General features: G+C 32.0%; 1 protein-coding gene across 1 annotated transcript; it reads left to right on the top strand.

Annotated features, from left to right (window-relative positions):
* The first annotated feature begins 1,979 nt into the window (after window positions 1-1,979).
* Window positions 1,980-15,282, top strand: LOC110875622 (lysosomal Pro-X carboxypeptidase). Its single transcript, XM_022123825.2, has 9 exons — window positions 1,980-2,404; window positions 2,476-2,662; window positions 11,989-12,122; window positions 12,196-12,308; window positions 12,394-12,631; window positions 14,001-14,156; window positions 14,251-14,330; window positions 14,425-14,474; window positions 14,998-15,282. The coding sequence occupies exons 1-9, from the start codon at window positions 2,009-2,011 to the stop codon at window positions 15,123-15,125; spliced, it is 1,482 nt and encodes a 493-aa protein (XP_021979517.1). The 5' UTR covers window positions 1,980-2,008; the 3' UTR covers window positions 15,126-15,282.
* The last annotated feature ends 1,113 nt before the right edge of the window (window positions 15,283-16,395 follow it).

Here is a 16,395-nt window from a genome sequence, read left to right as displayed (position 1 = left end):
CATTTTCATAGGGATAAACCCTATTTTATTTAAATAAAAACATCTCTTTATTTAGGTAACTTTTATAGCCACTTTTCCAAGCCTTCAGTGTTGTCCAGCTGGCTTCTATTTGGCTTTCACATTTTGTTACCTGAAACGTGTTTAAAAACATTTTGTCAGTGGGAAATACTGGTGAGTGAATCCCAGTTTAATCAAGAAGAGTTTTATCTTTTAACAGTATTGAGAGCGATTACAATGTTTATATCTACACAATTACTCATTCAGTATTGTCAATCCTGACTGGTGGGTCATATTACACATTGGCTAACTTTTTGTCCAATGGTAACATGTTCCACATTTTGTATACAAAACCCCAACATACCGGCAGTAATTGAAGACTACAAAGACTCAATCACTGCTAATTATAATTTAAATAAATAAAGGTTTTGTGAAATAGTTTGCAAAAAGGTTTACGAAAAGGAGATTACTCACATTGCTATCTTAGGGTTTTCCTTAAGGATCCTGGTGATTATCTATTAATTACACAAATGCACACGCGTTAGTATAATAACCCAATATTTACATTAGTAATACCCTCCCCGAGACGACATTCCAACGACTACGTCGAGCAGAACCACGACAGCCGTTACGAAACCCTGGATCAATCGGGCATCATATCTAATACGTAACCGGGGTTATGATACTTACAACGCGGCAGAACTTCGTTATTTAGGGCGGTATAATGCCCGAGTATCGCTTATACTATATAGAAATTCGAGAGAGAAGAGATTTGTGAACGATTTCGACTGAACAACCAATTGCATCTATTTATAGTGTCTGTCTGACACTTCGTCGTGCCCCGCAAAGGTTGTAGCCAAGGGCTACGCGGCCCGCGAGGGCAGCTAGGGTTGGCCCTAGCTGATCCGACTCAAACCCTAGCTTCGACACGACTGTGCCACATGGCGGCACCGAGCTCTGCCGTTTGGCCTCTCGCTCGCTAAATTAGTTTGTAGGGTTTAACGCTACTTTAAAACAAATAAGCAGTGGCGGACTTACAATGTTACTAGGGGTAGCACGGGCTACCCCTCAACCCCGTCTGTGTAGTGTAAAAATACCCCTTAACTTCGTTTCTGTAGTGTAACAATACCCTGCAACTTCGTCTCCGTTATACAAAGGATACCCATGGTCTAAAAAATAAAAAAAATGGGATACCTCTAAATTTTTGAGCTAGTTCCGCCGCTGCAAATAAGCAAAGCCAAATGGCAAAACCCTATATTAGGGATCACAATGAAACTCGAACCTTGTGAGAAAACCGAAAACTCAAAATATTTGGGATGAATTTGGCTTTTGAAATTTTTTGTGGGTTTGGGACTGGTGATTTGTAATATGCCCCATTACCCGATAACATAGCCCATTTACCTGATTATATACCCAAGCGACCTCACATAAATTTCTTTACCTATTTTAAATATTTATTTATTTTATCTTCTTATTTATTTTATACTTTGTATTTAATCCTAATCATTAAATTAATAACCTAAATTACTATATTCATACAATTTTAATATTTATTTAAAGCGTCATCTCATGATCCTCCATTTGACTTATACACAAGTGTCTTATTTGTAAGAAAAAAATACAAATTATTAGTTTGTTTTGATGAAAGAGTGAATACTACCCTATCGTAGAACGTTTTGCACGGGAATGGAATCTTTCTTTTTTCCTTTTGTAACTTAGCTTATGAATATGATCGAATATCAATTCATAGGATTTATAAGAAACATTTACACGTATGTAATGCAAGGAAGTTTCTTGAGAAATCGACTTCATTTTGTTGGAACTAGACAATTATTTTTAGTGACTATATTACAAGGTCCCAAAATATAGACAACGACACAATCCACGTCAAACTTTGCTTTCCATGATTATGACTTATAAAATATTAATAATTAATTAAATCTCTATATATCTATCTATTTAAGTTGATTGAAGTCGAACAAAATTCTGTACTCTTATCATCAACAACACAATGGCACAGTTCCATTATGTTTTCCTTTTTAAGTTGTCTTTAATCATAATGATATTGCTTAGAACTAGTGTAAATGGAAAACGTTTTGGAACAACCAAGTTGGGTTCTAAATTTACATTTGTGCCAACAAACTTTGATGTCGAAAATGCAAAAAACAAAGAGTATGAGGTTTATAACTACACTCAAACATTGGATCACTTTAATTTTAAGTCAGAAAGTTACACGACATTTCAACAACGTTATGTTTTAAACCGTAAATATTGGGGCGGGACGGCTAAAAGTTTTCCAATCTTTGTTTATACGGGCGCAGAGTCCAGCATCATGGGAGATGTAGAATATAGCGGGTTTGAGATGACCCTTGCTTCGCAATTTAAAGGTCTTTTGGTCTATATAGAGGTATTTTTTATCTCTATGATGGGTAGCTAGTAAGCGTACGTTTTATACATTGACATTTTGTACATTTTCAGCATCGGTATTATGGGACATCCATGCCATTTGGATCATATGAAGAAGCATATAAAAATGCAAATACTCTTGGATTCTTTACTTCGGAGCAAGCTTTAGCAGATTACGCTCAAATAACGCTCCATGTCAAGAGTAACTTGTCCGCGGAAGATTGTCCGGTCATAGCTATTGGAGGCTCATATGGTGGAAGTAAGTCCTACTATACATTAAATTTTCCGTAATTGTCAAAATATCAATATTTGAAATTAAATGACCTTGGCATTGCACTAAGTACTAACTTGTGTTGTCTATCATAACCTCTTGAAAGGCATACGTCCAACCTTAATTTACGATTAGTGATACCATTAGCTGGCAAATTATTGACATAGTCTCGTGAGTTTCCTGATAACTAGCTTATCTTAATTAAATATATATATATATATATATATATATATATATATATATATATATAGGTAGAGGATCCTGTACAAAGTCTACTTTTGTGAGAAGGGTGAGAAATAATGTGGTGATGACAAGTATCCTATATCTAAATTAATTCAAAAGGGTGAATTAGTAATTTTCTATTTCTTTCAATTAATTGATTAAAAGATAACTGCCCAAAATAAGCGTCACCCTTTATTATAGGAATTCGAATTTAGGAATTAATCTACGAATTTGTGTAATGTTATATAATTCTGTAGTGCAACAACCATTCAGAACTGTATAGTGTTATATATTTTTTATATAGTGTTATATAGTGTTACTTGGTGTTATATGGTGTTATAATATGGTTTTTGGTGTTATATAATTCTGTAGCGCAACCATCAAAAAACACTATATAACACCATAAATTATTAATTCTGTAGTGCAACTACCATTCAGAACTGTATAGTGTTATATATTTTTTATATAGTGTTACATGGTGTTATATAGTGTTCTTTGGTTATATAGTGTTAGATGATGGATGCATAGTGTTATATAGTGTTATATTTTTCTGGTAGCATGTCTATGATGGATATATAGTGTTATATACTGTTATATAGTGTTATATGATAGATGTATAGTGTTATATGATGGATGTATAGTGTTATACGTTTCTTGCAGCATTTACATATTTTTGTATTTTTAGAATTAAGGATCGATATAATTTAGCAATTAAATTTGAATAGCTAGTTTTTAGGAGATTAATGGGGGTTTTGGTTGTGTAGGATACGGTTACCATATTTGAAACATTGGAAAAGACATTATTGCCCTTCAATTTTACATAAGATCCTTCTAATTAAAACACAATTTACATTTTTATACCCTATTGATCTCAACCATTAGATCAAATATCCAATGGTTTAAAACACTTCTTACCCTTCTCACATTTTAGACACTTTTTACCATATCCCTACCCTATATATATATAGGGTTGGGCTATATAGAAAACCCTATATATATAAAAAACCCTAGAAAACCCAAGCTCCCGACATTTTTTTTTTTGAAAAAAATAACACATGTAATATACATGTTTTTAAGACTTTTGGGCCAAAAAAATCAAAAAAGCGCCGAAGGGATATTTTAAAAAAAAAAAAAGTTTCAGCGAATTTCAGGAAAATTATGTCTTTTTTGCTTAACACGTGTTAGGAGCTGAAATTTGTTTATTTTTTTTTAAAAAATCCCTTCGGCGCTTTTTTGTTTTTTTTGGCCCAAAACACTCTAAAACATGTATATTACATGTGTAATTTTTTTCAAAAAAAAAAAAATGTCGGGAGGTTGGGTAAAAATGGCTTCCCATTTGGGTTTCCAGAGTTTTCTAAGAATTTTAGGGTTTTTTATCTAGCATTACCCTATATATATATATATATATATATATATATATATATATATATATATATATATATATATATAATAAAGTAAATCACTTATGGGACACATGTCAATAAATGAGAAGCTCTCCAATATATTTTCCCGCCTAAATAGAGTTATCTATTTATAATAATATAGATAAATTATTTAAACTTTAAATATATAATATATCATTGTGTTATAATGCTTATCGGATTAATCATCTTTAAACTTCAAATACATAATATATCATTGTCTTATAATGCTTATCAGATTAATCAGAGATATACTAATTACCAAAGCAAAATTCTAAAAATTAATATATGTTTATTAAACATATTTTATACATTTTATAGAATCTATATTTCTATACTATATAATAAAATCTATCTACTATAATAAAAGAAACCAACTTTTGGACACGTGTCATTCATTGAAGGCATCCTCAAATATATACTTATTTTATATTAACTACATAAATAAATAAATAATAAATTAATATTAAATATTATCATACTTTAATAAAATATTATCATACTTTAATAAAATATTATCCTCAAATCTAAATTGTTAATTCAATATATTTTTAAAACAAATACCTATCTTTCCTACTTATCTTATATTAAATATATAAATAATAAATTAATATTAAATGTTATCCTAATTTATTAAAAATATAAACTTTTTTTATTATTTGTTATACAAAATTATATTTATTCAACTCGTGTAAAACGCGGGGTTTTTAAAAATTTAACCTTTATTATTTACTATACAAAGTTACATTTATATAACCCGTGTAATACACGAAGTTTTTAAAAATATAACTTTTTTTATCATTTGCTATGTAAAATTAGATTTATTCAACACGTGTAATACACGGGGGTTTTAAGGATATAATTTTTTTTATTATTTGGTAGATTTTTCAACCCGACTATACACGGGTTTTTTAAAGATACGACGTTTTTAGTATTTATTACATTTATTTAATCTGTGTAATACACATGGTTTTTAAAGATATAACTCTTTTTAGATCTATTCAACGTGTGTAATATACGGGGTTTTTAAGAATGTAATTTTTTTTATCATTTGGTAGATTTATTCAACCCGATTATATACTGGTTTTTTAAAGATACGACGTTTTTAGTATTTAGTATACAAATTACATTTATTTAATATGTGTAATACACATGGTTTCTAAAGATATAACTTTTTTTACTATTTGATATATAAAATTACATTTATTTAACCCGTAAAATATACGAGTTTTATAAAGATAAAACTTTTTATTATTTAATATATAAAGTTACATTTATTCAACCCGTGTAATACACGGGGTTCTAACCTAGTAAACCTATAAGGGATACATGTCGAGAGCTCTACATTAATTATTTGTCCTTTCTATTATTTAAAACCTACATTAAATTTAAACTAAATAATAATTATTATTATTATCTATAATTAGGTAGGAGAGTTACATATAATTAAGTAGAAGGTATGCAACTAAATAATAATTATCTACAATCAAGTATGAGATATTGGCAGGTATCGAGTATATCCGGTAGTTTTTTTAAAAGATATAACGGGTTTTTAATAATATATTTTTTATTATTTGGTATATAAAGTTAAATTACTCAACATGTACAATACATGCGATGCTTAAAGATATAATTTTTATTATAATATATAAAACTACATGTATTCATGGGGTGCTTAATGATATAATTTTTATTATTATTTAATGTATAAAACTACATGTATTCAACCTATGTAATAACAAGATTTTAAAGATATATTTTTTTACTATTTAATATACAAAGTTACATTTATTTATCCCGTGTAATACACGGGGTTGTAAACTAGTATATATATATATATATCATGTTTAAAGAATTCCCAACCATCCAATTATCCAAATATTGAAGCCGACACCGATCTACGTTTCTGAGACATGTATCATCAAAGATATAACAAATATCAATCTATGGGGTTTTGTACTTAAATTTTTAATTATACGGAGTGTAGGTATAATTTATATTTATCTATATCTATACTATATAATAAAAGAAACCACTTTTAAGACACTTGTCATCATATTAGGACATCTCTTATAGATAATTATTATTTTAATTTAATCTTTTCTAATTAATTATAGATAATTCTCCTATTAAATATTATTTAGTTTAATATCTTATGGATAATTATTATTTAGTTTAATCTTTTCTTCTCATTTATAATATCATTTAGAGAAAATTATGATTTTGGCCTCTGTAGTTATATGACTTTTACCCTTTTAGCCCAAATTTTTTTTAACATCTGAGCCCCAACGTCTTCTTTTCTAACCCTTTTGACCCCTAACACTAACCCCATCCATTAAATGTTAGGGGCCAAAAGGGTTAAAAAAAGATGTTAGGGGCCAAACAGATTAGAAAAAAAGACGTTGGGGGCTTAGATGTTAAAAAATTCTTTTTTTGGGCTAAAAGGGTAAGCTATAATTAAATAAGTATTCTAGGTTGGGCATATGCTTTTATCAAATTGCAAGTGTTTTTAGACGCATCAGTGTAATGGTCCGGCTTCACCATTATAATCGCACAATTCTTTTAAATGTCAATTCTAGACAACTTAGTTTCAACTATAATGTTAGATGTACTTTTTTTTATTATTTGGTATATAAAATTACATTTATTCAACCCGTGTAATGGGGTTTTTTAAAGATGTATTATTTTATTATTTGGTAAACAATATTACATTTATTCAACTCGTGTAATACATGTGGTTTTAAAAATATAACTTTTTTATTTTGTATATAAAATGACATTTATTCAACCTGTACAATATTGTTCTTGTAGATATAACTTTTTATTATTTAATATATAAAATTATATTTATTCAACTCGTGCAATAAAGAAGGTTTTTAAATATATATTATTTTATTATTTAGTATATAAAATTTATTTATTCAACCCGTGTAATACACAGGGTTATAATCTAGTATATTATATAAAAGAAAGGTCTACATTACTTTATTCCCATGATATATACCATACGTGTGGGGGGTTAAAAAAAGGCCGTTATGCGATATGTGGACGCCACATCAGCACGAGTTAGAAAAGTGGCGTGATGCAAAAAGATGAAGAGTGGGACAGAGCGTGAAAGGGTGGCGTTATTCGACTCGTGTCACACACTTTTTTTTTATTATTATTTTATATTTAAAAACTATATAAATTCAATTAAATATAATTAAACAAAGACATTAATATTAATTAAAGAAACATTAATAAAATGACATAATTAAAAATAATACATAGTTAAAAACGAAACTAAAAATAACATAAGAAATAAACTAAAAAATATTACATAATTAAAATTAAACGTTAAACCTAAACATAATTAAACAAAAAATCTAATTCTTTGTCATGCTGAAACGTGTTTGAAGTCACGATTAAATGTGTGTCTGTAGTTGACGAGGGCGACTCGAATGGCGTGTCTTCCTAAAGATCACCAACCTCATTTTGCACAACATTGTGCACCGTCTCAAATCTTTCCTCAAGCGCGAAGAAAGTGCATCCACAGTTCAGGTGCTGTCATCCCCATATGAATACAAAATTGTTGGGAAATAGTCCCAAAATGGACCCGAGTAATTATGAGGCGTATAGTGGGTAAGCGCTTCGACCCGAGATTCACACAATGCGATGTCCTCTTCTTTGGTCTATGGAATCGTTGCCATTTTTCTAAATTTTTGAAGAAAATATGTGAAGAAAGTTGAGAGAACATGTGAAAAAATGAGATAAAAATAGTGAATTATTTTGAATACATAGGAGATGTTATTTTTTAAAGGAAGGTTTTTTTTTTTTTTTTTTTTTTTTTTTTTTTTTTTTTTAAATTTAACCGTTGGGGAGCAATGTGTCACGGGGTTAGTTTTCGACCCCCGTGTGGCGTCCCATGTCCCCAGGGACAAACCAATTCTTTCTGTTTCTTTGTGTGGGTCACTGATTTCGTCCTGCCTTGGACTCATCAGGAGTAGGGATGAGATTTTTTACCGAAATACCGATACCGTACCGGTACCATACCGGTACTGATACCGTACCGAATAATCATAAACGGTACCGGTATCGGTATTAGAATTTTCAAAATTCGGTATCGGTACCGGTAATTTTTCGGTAAAAAGCGGTATTAATACCGAATTTTACTAAGGTATTTTTTGAAAAATATAATTAATTTATCATAATCTTGTACTAATATAAAACATAGCCTAAACCTAAAATATCTTATTTTCCATTCCAAAGTAATCTACGTCTTGCGATTAATTAAAGATCCAAAGCCATCTTCTTCAAAGTATTCAAACTTCAAAGAACTACTACAATACTATCAGTTATCATTGTCTTCTTTATATTTTCTATTAATTATCATTGTTCTCCTTTATATTTTCATGACTTTGAAATCATATGAGCAAGTATATTCGTTAATCAACAGAAGGGGTTAATATATTGCTTACGTGGCATAGGAATTCGTCATATACTCTTTGTAAAATCACAGTTTTTGTTAAGAACAACATGATTAAAAGCTCTTTGTTGTAGTAAATTGAAACTAGAAAAGAGGACTTTATGAGTATAGCATAATAAGTTACAGTTTTGCCACCAATAAATTAAAGTTATATTTTATTCTAAACTTATCTTTAAAATTCGAACTCATGTATGTTTTCCTTTTGATTTTTTAGTTTTTTACTACGTACATTTGTCTAGTTTTTCCACTATATATTACGCTAATTCAGTTAATAACGGATAGATGGATTTACGTGATATTTTTTTAGGTAGCCAATGGAAAACACAAAAGCGGTACCAATGCGGTAAAATACCGAAATACCGGTACCGATACCGATACCGTACCGTTACCGAACTGAGAAATTCGGTACGGTATTCGGTATCCACTTTTCCTCAATTTCGGTAACGGTATTTGCGGTATTGGTACCGGTACGGTACCGGTATGATACCGATCTCATCCCTAATCAGGAGAGCGGTGTCAGCTCTAGACCAGTGGTGCGTTCGTCGTTTACACAACTAGGCATGTACACCTCTTCATTGACACTGATTCCATCCCCGATAAAGTCCAGGACTAGCCAGTAAACCAAGCGTTCAAGCACAGCCCACAACATTGCGACCTTCAAATTTTTGGCCCGTGACACTCTCCCACCACCATTTCATGCACGTCCTTGTGCATGCTCGCCATCCCATACTAGCTCGCATACTTAACAATGCACGATTCCCTTGTATTGAGCATGATTCACTTTGGGATGGTAGGGCACCAGAAAGCACAGCAACAATGATCTTCTGTCATGCATGTTTAATATAGTACGTTAGTTCTGGTTATGAGTGGCACTGACGTCCGCCGCATCGTATTTATGTTGGTGCCGATGTTCACCTTTTTTCCAGGCATACGGGAACCTGAAGGACTGTAGTGGCTCTCACAAAATCCCCTTTTACGGCGCTGTTTGGACTGTAGATTTTGAATATAACACGGAGGGCTTCACTGCCACTATACTTGAGCGGTTCACACGACCCCATACTCGCGGAATACAAAGACCTTTGCCGAAGCAAACCCATATTTGGTCTTCTCCTACCACCATTGCGTAACCATACTCTAAATGTTAAGCTCATTTAGTTAAGAGTCACGTTTCAACATATCCGAGGATCGTTCTGCTCTGATACCAAATGTCACGGGTTTAGTTTTCGACCCTCGTGTGGCGTCCCTAAGTACACGGGGACAAGTCAATCCTTCCCGCTTCTTTGTATGGGGTTTCGTCCTGCCTTGGACTCATCAGGAGAGCGGCGCCAGCTCCCGACCAGTATTGCGTTCGTCGTTTGCACGACTAGGCACGTACACCTTTTCATTGACACTGACTCCGTCCCCCGGTAAAATCCAGGACTAGCTAGTAACCCATGCGTACAAGCACAGACCACAACATTGCGACTTTCAAATATTTAGCCCGTGACAAATGGCCATAACCCACAACATGCGTTCAAGCACAACCCACAGCCCACAATATTCCCAAGTGCCTCCACGTCGGAGGAAATTACCCCGTCTCCAACCCCACGTCGTCCTCCACATCGTTGGCGAGTAGGTGTGCGTGGTGAGCAGGTTTTTTCGCAAAAGCTTTCTTTACATCAAAATCTGGGGTTCAAGGACCCCCTTGGCCAATTTTCGCAAGTTTTATACAATTCATGGGTTTTTACCTCGCAACTTTTATACAATTATGGTCTCACTTCTTGAATTTAAATCCAAATCCCCTGCATTTCTTAACTGAAATCCAAATGCACCTTTCATTTATATTTCCACATGTTTTCTCCTTTTACTTTTTATTGTTTTTGCTTCTTTTGGCACAGAATCAATATTTTTTTTTTTATTTTTTTTTTCGTTAGACCACTTATTTGATTTTTTTTTGTTTCTTTTCATTTTATAAAAAAAGACGTTTCTTATTTTATTGATAAAAGAATTACTTTTCTTCAGAATAGTTTTTGGAAGAAAGTTTTATATTTGTCTATTTTAGATTTTTTTATATTGGAATTCCGAGTATACGTGCTTATTTGGGTACAGTATATCATGACTTTATTTTTAAGTTATTTTTTTATTGCTATACCGTGCCAGCGCCAAACCGGTATGTAACTTTGTTGTTTTGTGTAGATAGGGTTCATTGTTTATATACTAAGTTCCCACCGCATTACGGGAGGTTATTTAACAAGTTGTATAAGTGTGTCTTATGGTATATGATTTTATGTTACTTTCAATAAAAATTATATAGGAAAAATTATGTTTACATCATCCACTACACTAAATTATTAGAAAAACTTATTTTTTTTTACTTTTTAATTAATGGTTCATATTTTTTTAAGAAAATTGACCTGTAATAGACGTCATTGCCATTGACAGTCTTAATTTTGAATATTCCCTCTGCCAGTCCAATCTTTCACCTATTTTTCCACCACCGATCCCCCGTTAAAAAACTTAACAGAGTTAAGTTTTTTTCTTCTTCTAAATTACAAACAATTTTAGGGCTTTTGATCAGAATGACGATAAGAGTCGATTGATGTAAAACTTACCTCGAAACGATGCTCCAAACGATGAAAATGATGCTTCAATTCGGGTGTTTAAACTTCCAAATAATAAAAATCAAGTCGTTTGGAGCGCCGTTTCCAGTTAAGTTTTACATCAATCGATCCGTATTGTCGTTCTTATCAAAAGCCCTAAAACCTCTGTTTGTAATTCGGAAAAAAAAACTTAATGGACCGGTGGTGAAAAATAGGTGAAAGGTTGGACTGGCAGAGGGAATATTCAAAAGTGGGACTGCCAATGGCCAATTACGTCAAATAGGGAATGTATAACCAACACACGACTTGCACATGTATAGATTTATATGTCTTACGTACTTTACTTTTAGAGTAAATTACAATCGGTGTTCTTTAACTAAAGAAATTACAGGCTATGTCTTTTATGTTACCAGTTTTTAGCATGTTGTTCTTTAACCCTAACCTAGTTAAGTTTTTTGATTAACTCTTACCATGGTTTTTTGGCTGTGGAGTACGCCACTTACCGACAGGATATCCCCTGCCTTACTTTATGTGTTTTCTTTTATCCTTTTCTATATTCAACGCGAAGATGATTCTTTAAAAGTTGCATTGATTCAAAATGCTGATTAATCTGTTGATCATATTTAGTGCTTGCATCATGGTTTCGTTTAAAATATCCCCACATCGTGTACGGAGCGTTGGCATCATCGGCTCCAATCCTCTATTTTTTGGGGCTCACTCCCGAGAATGGATATGCTGTTGTTGTTTCAAAGGACTTCAACGTAAGTAAAAGCCTAGTCTTCGGTTATTTCATTGGGAATTCAGTAGCTAGCTAAGATGGGTTTTTATGTGCAGAGTACAAGCACGAGTTGCTACAACACCATAAGAGAATCTTGGTTCGAAATCGACAGAGTTGCTGCTCAATCCAACGGCCTTTCAACCCTTTCTCAAACGTTCAACACTTGCTTGTAAGTTATACAAAAACATCATTCAATTCATATAGTGATGGGTTATCTAATTTTCATTTTTAAAAAATGTATTCGGGTTTTGTAGGCCATTAAACACGAGTCAGGATCTAAAGGATAATCTGGAGAGTTGGTACAAGTTTGTGGCTCAGTATGATAACCCTAGAGCTAACTATTTACCAACTTTTTGCAACGCAACCAACCGAGCCGGAGCAAATACTTACGTTCTTGACAAAATCATGGCTGGATTCAGTGCACTTTTAGGAAAAGAATGCATTTATATTTCTGATTTGGGTCTTCAAAAATATCATGGATGGCATTGGCAGGTACCTTAATTACTGAATGTATGCGTTAAAGTTATAGCCTTTTTATCATGTGTTGGTGTAAATCTTTTCATAATCGGATCAGTCATCATAGGAACTAGACAGATCACTACCGGATTCAACTAACTAATACGAAATATGGAGGCTAAATCAGTGGCGAAGCTTGAAAATTTCCACTGGGGGGTCGGAAGTCACCGGACCTAAAAATTATATATAAGTAAAAAAAAATTATAAAACCGTGGGGTCGAAAACGTATATAGCTAAAAAATTCTATACAAAACGTACATACATAACACTACTGAGCGAAAAGTTCGGAGGGTCCCCGGCCCTTTGAAAGCTGCGCCTCTGGGCTAAATGAAAAAAAATATAGAGTCTGAACTAATAAATTAGATTTTTAAAAAAATAGATAACTTTTTTAGAATTATGGTCCAACCACCAATCTGTCGGCGCCATAGCTGGTTGATTCTATTGGAGTGAGGCTCAAGAGCCTGAATCAAACCACCTTTCTAACCACTTCCAATCATATTCGGGTCTAAGTACTGGTTAAATAACTTGCAAACTAAGAGAACAAAAAAAGTAATTTACATAATTTTAAGAGTTTAAATAATACAACGTTTTATGTGATTTAAAATGTATATGTTCCCCGCCGCAATGTGCTGACACCACTCTAGTTAGTGTGTGTGTGATATACTAAAAAGCCAATTGTTTCTGAATAAGTGTAGAAAGCCACCAAGAAGTGTCATGTGTCCTAAGGGTTAAAGATGATTGCGTCAAAAAAATAAAAATGCCACGTTTAAATAATCCAACCCCATATTAAAATAATTCTAACGCCTCGTTGAAATAATTAAAACATCATGTTGAAATAAGTAAAATGATATGTTGTTCGCACAAAGTTCAACACACTTTAAGACCATGCGTAGTGGTAAGGGTGAATGATGCCCCCATCCTTGGGCGTTTTCCGGCATGTGGCAGTCCAGTCAGCAAAGGGCATTATTGGGCGTTTTTATAAAATGGGTGTAGTGGGGATGTAGGTATTATGTTAAAAAAGGGTGTAAAGAATTAAATGAAAAAACTAACCAAAAAAAGGGGGATTGGCAAAGAAAAAGAGGGATGCATGTGATTGGCCAACAGTTTTCCATTTTGGCGTGATTTAAAACACGCTTCGGAGCTTTTTTTCGAAAATAACGCCCAAAAACACCCAAGGGGGTGGGGCCTTGGCGTGATCAGGCGTGTTTGGGAGCTTTTTTTTTTGAAAAAAACACACCCACTACGCATGGTCTAAGAAATGTTTTTTTGTACATACTCAAAATAGGTATCGTGAAACCAAATAATTGTTCAATTACATTGTCTAATTAGTTTGTTTTTTATGAAGAAATGTACCGAAATGGTAATGCCAATGGGAAATGGAGAAAACGATACGGTGTTTCAAGCGGATCCTTTCGATCTAGCCGAGTACACCAAGGAATGTAAACAAGTCTTTGGTGTCACCCCAAGACCTTATTGGATCCCGATACAGTTTGGGGGTTATGTACGTTATTTATGTTCTATTCATCTTTAAATTACGCTTTTTATAAAGTGAAGCAAGCTAGCTCATATGTATGTACAACTTTATAATGTTCAAGGGCATCAAAACCGTGTTGGAAAACTTTGCGAGCAACATAATTTTCTCAAACGGACTGCGTGATCCATATAGTTCCGGAGGGTACGTTCTATCAACTTCGATCGATTGATTAATCATCTGTTTCGTTGGCAATACTCGTTCAAATTATAAGTTTTGTACTAACTTTTGTTTACAGCGTTATGCAAAACATATCAGATTCTGTGGTGGCAATTTATACAGAAGAAGGTAAGTAGACATTTTTATGTAGTTTTTTGCTTCAAAGTCATGTACATTTTATATTTCTTGCAACTACCAAAATTTATTTTCATGTGTTTTTTTTCAAATATAATCTACTAGTGACATTTCATTTTATTTCTTATATTATAGTTGTGACACTTTTGTGGCCGAAATTAAGTTTTAAAATACTTTTGCTACAAATTATGCAACTGGTGTTTTATTTCAAGTCTTTTTAAATAAAGTTGCAACCAAAATTTATCTTTTATTTTTATTTTTGCGAGTTGTATTTTGTAAGTCGTTTTAGCGACTCAATCTTTTTTGGTAGCTAGTTTCATGACCATTTCGTTGTGGTTGCTATGTTTGCAACTGTTTCAGTTGGTTGCAAATTTTAGCTTCTATTGTCTATTTTGTAATAGTGAATTCATATAAAATCCAATGCTTTTCGAATAATATATTTGAGTGTTTCATTCGTAGTGTTATGATTTCAAAAGTTCTTTTTGGAATTAACTTTTATTTTTTTATTATAACTTAGGACATCATTGCTTGGACTTGCAAACTCCAAACGATACGGATCCAGACTGGTTAAAGGCTCAAAGAAATGCTGAAATCAACATGATTGAAGGATGGCTCTCAGAATATAAGATCCCTAATGCTAACTAGTGATATATGGATTCGGTAACGGGTCTTATGTAATAAAAATAAATAAAAAAGCATGTATGTATATGTATTAAAAGTAAAAGTGAGCTATCACACGATATTTACTTACTTTGAACACATTATTATATTTATATATGTATCATAACTAGGTTGCAACACATTATTATATTTACTTACTAGGTTGAATAAACAAATTTTATATACGAAATAATAAAGAAATATATCTTTAAAAACCTCATTTATTGTACGGGTTGAATAAATATAATTTTATATATTAAATAATGGTGAGGACTTCTTCATCGAAATCGAAAAAATTCATGGTATGATCTGCCAAGAAGTCTGCAAATACCTGTCCTTTGACCGCCTTCATAGGAACGTACCGAAAAATGAACTCGGATTGCCCTAGGATCCACTTCTCCCCTTCAACACGGGTCAGCATATACTTAATCAGGTCCGTTCGAGCAATTACCAACACTATTGTGGAAAGGATGTAGTGTCGGAGCTTGGTTGCTGCAAAGTAGAGCAATAAGCACTATCTATAAGAACCATATTATACGGGTTGAATAAATCTAATTTTATATACCAAATAAAAAAGTTATATCTTTAAAACCACGTGTATTACATACATGGGTTGAATAAATGTAATATTGTTTACCAAATAATAATAAAATAATACATCTTTAAAAAACCTCATTTTAACATGGTTTGAACAAATGTAATTTTATATATCAAATAATAAAAAAAATTACATCTTTAAAAATATGCGCATTACACAGTTTGAATAAATGTAATTTTCTGTACTAAATAATAAAAATTATATATCCTTAAAAAAAACCCCGTGCATTGTACAAATTGAATAAATCTAATTTTATATATCAAATAATAAAAAAGTTATATCTTAAAAAACCTCATGTATTACATGGGTCGAGTAAATGTAATTTTGTATAGTGAAAATAAAAATATTTAATATATTAATACAAAGTTTGGTTTTCATGATAAAAATAGATTATTCTGTTGTTACAAAATTTTTTTAACGAAGTCTCAATAAATTTAACCCTTTATTTAAAACTTCGTAAATGTATAAATGATAAATAAATTAGTTAATTTTATTTTAAGTTTTGTAAAATCTATTTGATACCAAACTAAACAAAACGTTCAAATATAATTAATTCAAATAAATTAAACTAAATAATAATTATCCATAAGATATTAAACTAATAATATTTAGTAGGAGGATTATCTATAATATAAGATATTAAACTAAATAATATTT

Source organism: Helianthus annuus, chromosome 1 (genome assembly GCF_002127325.2).
Source record: "Helianthus annuus cultivar XRQ/B chromosome 1, HanXRQr2.0-SUNRISE, whole genome shotgun sequence".
In the NCBI taxonomy this organism is placed as follows: Eukaryota; Viridiplantae; Streptophyta; class Magnoliopsida; order Asterales; family Asteraceae; genus Helianthus; species Helianthus annuus.
This window is presented reverse-complemented; position numbering and strand designations above follow the sequence as displayed.

What these genes read in the sequence shown, in the direction of transcription:
- LOC110875622 (XM_022123825.2), top strand. Translation starts at nt 2,009, where the DNA reads ATGGCACAGTTCCATTATGTTTTCCTTTTTAAGTTGTCTTTAATCATA. An exon ending in CGATACAGTTTGGGGGTTAT is followed by an intron (nt 14,157 to 14,250) that starts GTACGTTATTTA and finishes ATAATGTTCAAG; the next exon opens with GGCATCAAAACCGTGTTGGA. An exon ending in GGCAATTTATACAGAAGAAG is followed by an intron (nt 14,475 to 14,997) that starts GTAAGTAGACAT and finishes ATTATAACTTAG; the next exon opens with GACATCATTGCTTGGACTTG.